The 10,353-nt window shown below is 37.2% G+C and overlaps 4 protein-coding genes across 4 annotated transcripts in view; 2 read left to right on the forward strand and 2 right to left on the reverse strand.

The window, feature by feature from the left end:
* LOC105618904 (importin subunit alpha-9) overlaps positions 1-607 on the reverse strand; it is a 2,012-nt gene extending 1,405 nt beyond the window's left edge. Inside the window, exon 1 of the mRNA XM_012200433.1 lies at positions 410-607. Within this exon, the coding sequence (XP_012055823.1) occupies positions 410-607 (198 nt within the window). The remainder of the gene's footprint in view (positions 1-409) is intronic.
* A 584-nt stretch (positions 608-1,191) lies between these two features.
* On the forward strand, positions 1,192-5,153 carry LOC105618808 (ATP-dependent RNA helicase DHX8). The gene has a single exon (XM_012200338.1). The coding sequence runs from the start codon at positions 1,192-1,194 to the stop codon at positions 4,780-4,782; it is 3,591 nt and encodes a 1,196-aa protein (XP_012055728.1). The 3' UTR covers positions 4,783-5,153.
* Positions 5,154-5,335: 182 nt separating this feature from the next.
* LOC105618809 (dnaJ homolog subfamily C member 1-like) lies at positions 5,336-7,563 on the reverse strand. The gene is given in 8 exon segments (XM_012200339.1): positions 5,336-5,772; positions 5,870-6,088; positions 6,189-6,495; positions 6,560-6,590; positions 6,593-6,803; positions 6,896-7,114; positions 7,186-7,287; positions 7,402-7,563. Coding segments are annotated over 8 exon segments (1,317 nt in total). The 3' UTR covers positions 5,336-5,706.
* A 1,513-nt stretch (positions 7,564-9,076) lies between these two features.
* The window catches only part of LOC105618810 (vacuolar protein sorting-associated protein 13D), a 16,113-nt gene continuing 14,836 nt past the window's right edge, over positions 9,077-10,353 (forward strand). Inside the window, exons 1-3 of the mRNA XM_012200340.1 lie at positions 9,077-9,173; positions 9,699-9,889; positions 10,045-10,276. Coding sequence (XP_012055730.1) covers positions 9,077-9,173; positions 9,699-9,889; positions 10,045-10,276 — 520 coding nt within the window. The remainder of the gene's footprint in view (positions 9,174-9,698; positions 9,890-10,044; positions 10,277-10,353) is intronic.

Raw genomic sequence — 10,353 nt, forward strand, 5'->3', positions numbered from 1 at the left:
AAGTAATAATAACTAATATATATATTATTATATATATATATATATATATATATATATATATATATATATATATATGTGTGTGTGTGTATATAATTTGCTGCTTGCATCTTCATGAATATTAATCTTGAATGAACATTTTATAAAATCTTATTTTATAACATTTTTACAAGACTAATAAAAGATTCATGAATTTTTTAAATCTATAATTTGGTACCGATAAAGTCTGAGTAAATCAAAATGTTTGTGCTTTTTTGTACAGAATATAATACAAATTGAATTGTAATTCTTAGAACAATCTGCTCGTTACAGATATTGATTATATTTTTATAAGATATTCTATAAAATATTTTATAAGATTAAAATATAATTCTATATGATATTTAATAAAAATTACTTCAGTGAGAAATACCTGAATAAGAGCATTGGGCAAATATCTGTAATCTGCAAGGGATATTCTTTTCCTCTTGAGAAGCTTTACTTTCTTGTCGATGTACTCGATGGAAAACAATTCAACCCCAGGATATTCTCCCAAATTAATACGACTCTTGTTCCAGGCGGATAAACGATTCTCCTTCCTTTTTATTAAGGCAGCCTCCCTCAATTCCATTCGTATAGTTTCGATTCGGTCGCTATCATTCGAAGAAAGTTCCGTGCCTTCGTCTCTCTCCTGCATCTTAAACTGAATTTTATCAATTCTTTATTACAGGTAACAATCAAATACTTGTAGTAGCATCCAAATCTTTGAATAAACCAAAAAGGAGTAAATTAATAATCCTTCTCTATGAAGTAAACAATTCAAATATAATCTCCCTTTCCACGTTTAATAACACAGGAACTATTTTACCGGTAAAATACAGCATTTTCAGTTTCACGCCGCTGCATTACAGAACTTTACCAACGAAATAGTGATACGTCAAAATTCCAAGTAAATGAACGTATAGATGGCGCGAGTGATGGAAAGATTAGGTTAGACGCTGTTGTAATTCTCTGATGATTCTGATCGCCTGTATTTGCGTTATTTCTAGTAATTTCTAGCTTGTAATCATGATGCAAGTAATACAGAGTTATAAGTGGAAAACAAGCGTTTGATCGAAAGCTCTTGTCGCTATTAATAAGTGTCGCAAGAATTAAGTATCCAGGTTTAAGTAAAGAAATTAAGAAGTGTGTCACAAAATATCTTGTGCGGATAAAATGGAAGAGGTTAATCAATTGGAACACCTATCTCTGGTGTCAAAAATCTGCACGGAATTGGAGAATCATTTGGGATTGAATGACAAGGACTTGGCTGAATTCATTATACATCTGGCTGAAAATAACAAGACATTCCTATCATTCAAGAAGGTACTGATTGAAAATGGAGCCGAATTCTCGGACTCCTTCATAGCAAATCTTCTCAGAATAATACAGCATATGAAACCCGTGAAATCGTCTACCGAGAAGCCGTCTAAGAATAAGCAGGACGAATTGGCGATAAAATTTCCAGCGCTGGCTTTACCGAATGACGATCCACGTTCCGAGACTAATGATGAAGATATCGTCAACGACGTTATGGCCTCCCTAGAAGCATTCGCGCCGTCTAACAAGAAACACTCTGCGAATATCGAGAAAAGTAACGGTAAGATTGACAACGGCGAAAAAAAGAATAAGCGAGAAAGGAAGAGTAGAAGCAGGTCAAGGGACAAAAGGCGTCACAGATCATTGAATCAAAAAGAGAGACGGCGCAGATCCAGAACGCGTTCCAGATCGCGGACACGTTATAGATCACGTGACAGAGCACGCAGGAGACGATCCGGATCCCGAGAACGCAAGAGATCGTCGTCTCGTAATCATAAAGATACGAGACACTCCAGGAGACGTGATGCCGACCGATCCAGATCCCGTTCCGTCGAAGAAACGCTCTCTGTGGAGCCGGAAGTAGGTAAGATTTACGCGGGTAAAGTCGCGAATATTGTGCCTTTCGGTTGTTTCGTTCAACTGGAAGGTTTGCGACGTCGTTGGGAGGGCCTGGTTCATATCTCTCAATTGAGGCGGGAGGGTCGAGTGGCAAACGCGAGCGACGTGGTCTCCAGAGGACAGAAAGTTCTAGTGAAAGTTCTCAGCGTCGGTGGACAGAAGGTATCTTTGAGCATGAAGGACGTCGATCAGGAAACTGGGAGAGATTTAAATCCCGTGGTGCCAATCGCGAAAGCCGACGAAGACGAGAAGCATTTACGTAATCCGGATAGGCCTACCTCTTTGCTGGAGCTTCAAGGTAACTATGATGAGGACGAAACATACTCTAGGAAGCGCGTGCAACGTTTGTCGTCGCCGGAGAAATGGGAAATCAAGCAGATGTTGGCCGCATCGTGCATTGACAGGAGCGAATTGCCAGAATTCGACACGGAGACTGGAATTTTGCCACGAGAGGACGACGAAGAAGAGGACGTGGAAATCGAGCTGGTCGAAGAGGAACCGCCGTTTTTGCATGGTCATGGTAGAGCATTGGGTGATCTCAGTCCCGTGAGAATAGTGAAAAACCCGGATGGCTCACTGGCGCAGGCAGCGATGATGCAGAGCGCTCTGGCAAAGGAGCGAAGAGAACAGAAGATGCTGCAGCGCGAGCAGGAGATGGATTCTGTGCCCACTGGACTGAATAAGAATTGGATAGATCCGTTACCTGAAGCGGAGAGTCGTACCTTGGCGGCAAACATGCGTGGCATTGGCCTACAAACGCAAGATCTACCCGAATGGAAGAAGCACGTGATAGGCGGTAAAAAGTCATCTTTCGGCAAAAAGACTAATCTGACACTGTTGGAGCAACGTCAAAGCTTGCCAATCTATAAGTTGCGCGATGATCTGGTAAAAGCTGTGACGGACAATCAGATTCTAATTGTAATTGGAGAGACCGGTTCGGGCAAGACGACGCAGATCACACAGTATCTAGCGGAGACCGGTTTTACTGCGCGCGGCAAGATTGGGTGTACGCAACCACGTCGTGTTGCAACAATGAGTGTGGCTAAGAGAGTGGCGGAGGAATTTGGTTGCTGCCTAGGCCAGGAGGTGGGCTACACCATCCGTTTCGAGGATTGTACCGGGCCAGAAACTAGTATCAAGTACATGACGGATGGTATGTTGTTACGTGAGTGCTTGATGGACCTTGATCTGAAAACATATTCAGTGATTATGCTAGACGAGGCGCACGAACGAACGATACATACGGATGTGCTATTCGGTCTGCTAAAGCAAGCGGTAGGTCGCAGACCCGATCTCAAATTGATCGTCACTAGCGCTACTCTGGATGCGGTCAAGTTCTCGCAATACTTTTTCGAGGCACCAATCTTCACCATACCCGGACGCACATTCGAAGTCGAGGTAATGTATACGAAAGAGCCAGAGACTGACTATCTGGACGCTGCACTTATCACTGTCATGCAGATTCATCTACGTGAGCCACCAGGCGATATCTTGCTCTTTCTCACTGGTCAGGAGGAGATTGATACTGCCTGTGAGATCCTTTATGAGCGCATGAAGTCACTAGGTCCAGATGTACCAGAGCTAATTATCCTCCCAGTTTATTCAGCCTTGCCCTCAGAAATGCAGACCAGAATATTCGAGCCGGCGCCGCCCGGCTCACGTAAGGTTGTCATCGCCACGAATATCGCCGAGACCAGTCTAACGATCGATGGAATATATTATGTCGTTGATCCAGGCTTTGTCAAACAAAAAGTTTACAATTCTAAAACCGGCATGGACAGTCTTATAGTGACGCCGATTAGTCAGGCAGCAGCAAAACAGAGAAGCGGAAGAGCTGGCAGAACCGGACCTGGAAAGTGTTATCGGCTTTACACCGAACGAGCTTATAGAGATGAGATGCTACCAACACCGGTTCCGGAGATACAACGTACGAATCTGGCCACCACTGTGCTACAACTGAAGACTATGGGCATCAATGATCTTCTGCATTTTGATTTCATGGATGCGCCGCCAGTGGAATCACTAATCATGGCATTAGAGTCATTGCACAGTTTGAGCGCTCTCGATAACGAGGGTCTACTTACACGGCTGGGTCGGCGAATGGCAGAATTCCCGCTGGAACCGAATCTGTCCAAGATGTTAATCATGAGCGTACATCTTCAATGCTCCGATGAGATTCTAACTATCGTCAGTATGCTGTCCGTTCAAAATGTTTTCTACCGACCGAAGGATAAGCAAGCTTTGGCCGATCAGAAGAAAGCCAAGTTCAATCAACCCGAAGGCGATCACCTGACTTTACTGGCAGTCTATAATTCCTGGAAGAACAATAAGTTGAGTAACGCCTGGTGCTACGAAAATTTTGTGCAGATAAGGACATTGAAGCGTGCCCAGGATGTGCGTAAGCAATTGCTGGGTATAATGGACAGGCATAAATTGGACGTAGTGTCAGCCGGTAAAAATACAGTGCGGATACAGAAAGCAGTGTGCTCAGGATTCTTTAGAAACGCTGCGAAAAAAGATCCACAGGAGGGCTACAGAACACTAGTCGACAGCCAAGTGGTGTACATTCATCCAAGTAGCGCGTTGTTCAATCGCCAGCCGGAATGGGTAATCTATCACGAATTGGTACAGACTACCAAGGAGTACATGAGAGAAGTGACGACGATCGATCCGAAATGGTTGGTGGAGTTTGCACCCGCATTCTTTAAGTTCAGCGATCCGACCAAACTTAGCAAGTTTAAAAAGAATCAAAGACTGGAACCACTCTACAATAAGTACGAAGAGCCGAACGCGTGGAGAATATCGCGAGTCCGCAGGCGACGTAATTAAAGAACGCGCTTATAATCTGTGTAAATATTATTTCGGTACAGTAATTTGACTCGGCGTTTCACTTTTCTGAAAGTTGTAGAGATATAGAACAAACAATCTTAGCGTTCAGTATTTTTATTGATTTTATGCAGCAACAATTTGTACTTATAGTGACCAGATTTTGTGGAACAAAGAACATTTTTTTGCACGTACAATATTACATTTTCGATACATGTAAAAAAGAACTTTTTGTTATTAGGAAATAAGGAATAAGGCAGTTTATGATACGAAGATATTGAATTGATTTTATTATAATGTCATTCTGAAATTGGAGAAATGTAACATAATGAAATTATGTACAAGAATGCATAAAAAAAAAGATTATTTACAGATCTCTATAGTGTACATACTTGTAAACATTGTAAATATATAATCATACTCATTCACATCATATTAGATCTTCGATATTTTTCAACATTTATCACCAGAAATTATTTTGATAAGGTATGATACATTGAGTAATCAAGTCTTCTTAGAGAAGAGGGCATTGTTTTAAGATTATACGCTTTCAGTCTTTCCCCTCTTAATTAATTATTAAATTTATTAAATAAATACATTCTCGATAACATTTAATATAAGATGACATAGGAAGGATTTCTCTATTTAATTTATTCTTTCTTTTCTTAAATTCATTTCTGACTTTTTTATAATAACCGAGTTTTTTCAAGGACGCATATTCATATTACATATAACACAGTCGACGCACCATTTGTATAAAAGAATTTGTAGGAAATTTATGATTTTCTAGACGAACTGATATTTTTTATAATCAGGAAATATCACTTTTTTTCACTTTCACACTTATGGTATTGTTCAGTAATACTATTTTTTGGCTCAACGGTACAAAGTACATTTTCGAGAAAACGGAATTCTATACAAATTGAACTATTGAAATTGCTGCTTCTTTTTCACTAATTCCACCAATTGTTTATAGCGTACTTGGCATTCTTCCTGTAAACAAGCAATGTAATTTTAAAATTATAATGATAAATGAAGATTTAAACATTTCTATATTCCATAAGGAGAAGTATAATATAAATAATTGTACCTTTGTTTTCCCCTCGACACAATTTGCAATTTTTTCCCATCTATCTACAGATGTACCTTTGAGATATTTCGTTAGAGCCGCTTCTAATGCCCTTTGCTGTTCTTGACTCCACTCAGCAGTGCTGACTGTATTTTCACTGCGGGTCTTGATCTTCTTCGGTTTTTCTTCCGCAAAAACTTCTTCCACTGATTCAGCAGGCTTCAAACCTTCCTCTTTCACCTAACGTAAAGTATACGCGACTCAACTTCTGTAGTCGATTTATTAAGAAATATAATTGATTATAACAGTGAAATAAAGTTAATTATAACAGAATAATAACCTTCTTAGCCATATGCGTAACTTCTGCAACGGTACGATTCATAACGCTCGCGATTTTCTCCCATCGTTCTGGAGTTCCACCAGGATATTTCTTCACGTATTTTATCAATTCTAGTATATCATTATCAGTCCACAAGCCACCAGCTACCGTTGGCTTCTCATAGACATGATTCGTGTAATCGCAATCCTCTTTCTTTACAGGTTCCTTAGAATTATTACCGCTTCTTTCTTGCGGTGTAAAACCAGACCTACGTTTCCTAATACTACGCGATGTTATTTCTGGTTCAGGCTGTTCATTCTCTTGTGCTCTGAAAAAAATATTTAGGTTTTTATGAGAGATATAAACTATAACAATAATAATTGTAAACGTACAGTGCCTCTTCTTCCTCTTGTTTTTTTTTTCTTTCCTCTCTTTCAAGAGTTGAAAGATGAGACGAATAGTAGAAGGTATAGCTATCATGGAACTTATTATCCATTTTGGTAATTGAAATGGAAGAGTGTTCCACATTGTTGGAATAGGAATCTTTTCTAAAATATCAGCTAAATCTGGAACATCTATTTTGCTCTTTCTATTTTTTTTTTGTAGCTTTTGAAGTTTACTACCTAAAACTTGTTCCTGTAATCATAATATATAAGTATTAATTTTTTATATTAATTACATAAAAAAACAGAAGCATGGTCTCTTAGTTGTAAGGATATGTTACTCACACAAGTGTACCGTTTTTCAAAATATGACGCCCAAGCTACGAGATATTGCCCTATCGTGATAACTGTGAATAAAATAAGACTCATCTCCAATAATCCCATTTTTCTGACACGGCGATAATAATACACCGCAGATCGCCAATTGGGCAGTCCATTAACAAGTACATTATCATATTTTTGCCGCTTTCCAGGATCTTTCAAAATGTCATAAACAGCGACTAACTGAAAAAGAAATTCAAAGATGTTAATTTAAGAACTTCAGCATGTCACACATCTTCGAGTTTCTAAAATACCTTCCTGAACTGCAGCTCTGCATCTTCTGCTGGGTTTTTGTCTGGATGTAGTTGCAACGACAGGCGTCTGAAAGCCTTCTTGATCTCCGAAGCATTTGCAGACTGAAGAGAAAAATTTACATCAATCTTAATCAGGTTTGTTGCTTCGTGCGTGCATTCGCGCAATTACATTAACATTGCGAATGTACATTCGAACATATATGCAAGAAAAATTACCTGCGTAACGCCCAGCACATCGTAGAAATTTTGGTTGACTTCCTCGACCACGTCAAACACCTCTAGCTCGTCGTTGTCCCACGCGTAGGAGGATCTAAACACGTCCAGGAAGCAGAGGACCCCAAAAACGACCGACAGTAGATTCATCTTCGTATATCGCATGCAGACATAATTACATATAATACACGCGCGTTTTTTTTCGGTGCACTATGCCAATTATTCGTATTCTAAGACATAATGTCACTTTTTCAGTCTGAGTCAGCACGAAGGCAGGTTAGAAGTCCTCTTTTTGCCGCAGGTGCCACATTGTCAGATTATCGCTCGTGTCTTCGCTCGTCGCGCACATTCGCCGAGATTACTCGCGATTATGGAAATGTCGGAATTACTACTCTGTCGATACGCATGGAATCGCGAGAATCGACCATCGACGCGTAGAATATTTTCAACAATTATTTGCAACACATTCGAAAATAGAAAAATTGACTACTGCCAGTAAAAAAAAAGCAAATTGTTCTTGTTTTTCTCTTTATTGTTTTCTTCTCATTTTTCTTCTAAATGTTTATTTTAATCATCTCACCTTTAATTTGGATAAAAATACATTTACTGTATATTTAACGTAAATTGAATTTAATATTGTTTAATTTATTATGTATTCAAAGAGATTTACATTTAAGCGGGGTGCGCAGAATAAACATAAATATAATAAGTAAAAAACAAAAGTGAGAATGTCAAAGTATAAATATTTACTTTTTTCTCTTTTTTTTTGGTAATTATCTTCCAATCCAAAAAGTCACAAATCAAAGACATCAAAATAATAAAACTATAACATTATACAACATTATTAATAACATTGAAAGTATTGATGTTATTTTGTTCCTCATAAATCAGTTGATGAGAAGAAGACAGACAAAATGAACCTACGAGAAGAACCTATAAAAATTAATAGATTTTTATTATATATATATATATATATATATATCACATATCTAAAATCATATCACATATCTACAAAACATTTTAAAGATATAAAGAACATAAAAAGTAATAATAGATTGAAAACAAGCGTTACTCGATAGATTATATAATAATTACAGAAGAGTGCATTTTATATTTGAGAGCATTTTAATTTTGATATCGTCCAGTAGTTTTTCTACTGGTGACAATGATTAAAAACTACTAAAATATTTTGTTTAGTAAAAACGAAAAAGATGAATATTGCTGAAAATTGAAAATTTTGTTTGGACATCGCGTAATTTCGATGAATCAACTGACATTACTAGCACAACATGAATCTGATTGGTAGATGGAAAAATGTATTCTCCAATTGCAGATCGAATTATATATGCTGTACAAATATTGTGCTTTTTGAACGCGAGCAATGATTACCACAATTGTTGACGGTGATTATCAATAGGAGAACCGTTATTTAAGATGGGCTTCGAAGTCGTTGGTGAAATACGAATTTTTAATGAGGGATATAACAATAGTCGGGATATGAGAGGTATCGTTTGCTCGAAAGTCAAACACGAATCGTTGAAATTTATCGTCCTTACGCACTGTTATTTCGCAGATTTCGAGAATTCGCAAAAAATATAAGAGAACATAACCTATGAGGCCATTATTCGCATTCGCATACACATTTCCGGCTGGATAGCAAAAATATTGCTTGTTCAAAATGTTGGAGGGACTCGTTGCTTGGGTGCTAAATAATTATCTCGGCAAATACGTGGAGAATTTGAATACGGATCAGCTCAGCATTGCTTTGTTATCGGGTGAGGTTATGTCACACTACGCATTTATTACTTTTGCTATAAAAACCTTATAAAGCTTGTGTAATGTTTACAATATATATATATTTATTTATTTGAAGAATAATTTGTTAACTATAGGTTTGTAACTATAAGCTAAATTAATGTACACTTTTAGAACTTAAAATGAAATTAACATATTTGATGAAAATAAGAAGATTCTTTAGTTTAGTTTGCAAGAATAAAAAACAGATCTAAAACTTGTCACATATGTTCGCACACTATCATATTCATTATATTGTGTTCCAACCAGTATTGAAAATCTATAGTATATGACATGAGCTATAGATTTTGGATATATATACTGACAATATATATGACAGAATACGTGTATTCATTTTATTGGTTTATGACAGGGAAGTTTATTTTGTGTATTTTCTATATTGTCTTCTTTAATATTATTTTTATATAAAAAGTCAATGTTATAACTGTAGTACTGCAGTTATATGAGTTATATTATTTTCTTAATGGATGTCTTTTTTGTATTAGGAGAAGTTGAACTAGAAAACTTACCCCTGAAACGTGAGGCTCTGCGTCATATTGGGCTGCCAATGGAAGTAAAGGCTGGATTTATTGGTAAAGTTAGATTACAAGTACCAGTCAGACAGATAAGGACCGCATCATGGGTGATAGGTATAGAGCAGCTCTATTTAGTAGCGGGACCAATTAATTTGGACGAGGTACAAATAATTTTCTGTTTTCTATTATCTTAGAATTTTAATAGATTTTCAATAGTATTGACAGAAAGTTTATATAAATATATAGATGCATTTGTGTTATATATATGTTTCAATACATATTGATAAATTTAAAAACAAATGTTCATAATGTTCAGTATGATAATGAAGCAGAGGAACAAGCAATACTAGAATATAAACTCAGTCGACTGGATGCTTTGGAAGCCAGATGGAGAGCTGATATAGAGCATGATCCTGGTTATTATGCTTCAAGTTATAGTTCCTGGCTAAATTATGGCACGTCTCTAGTAACAAATATTATTGAAAATTTACAATTAAATATCAAAGACGTTCATATTAGGTATGAAGATGGTATTACACTACCAGATGGTAAGCAAATAGTTATATATTAGGTGTAGTAAAAAGAAATCCATTATTTTTGCATGAAATTGAATGGAAAAATAATG

This window comes from Atta cephalotes (assembly GCF_000143395.1).
Source record: "Atta cephalotes unplaced genomic scaffold scaffold00018, whole genome shotgun sequence".
NCBI classification, from domain to species: domain Eukaryota; kingdom Metazoa; phylum Arthropoda; class Insecta; order Hymenoptera; family Formicidae; genus Atta; species Atta cephalotes.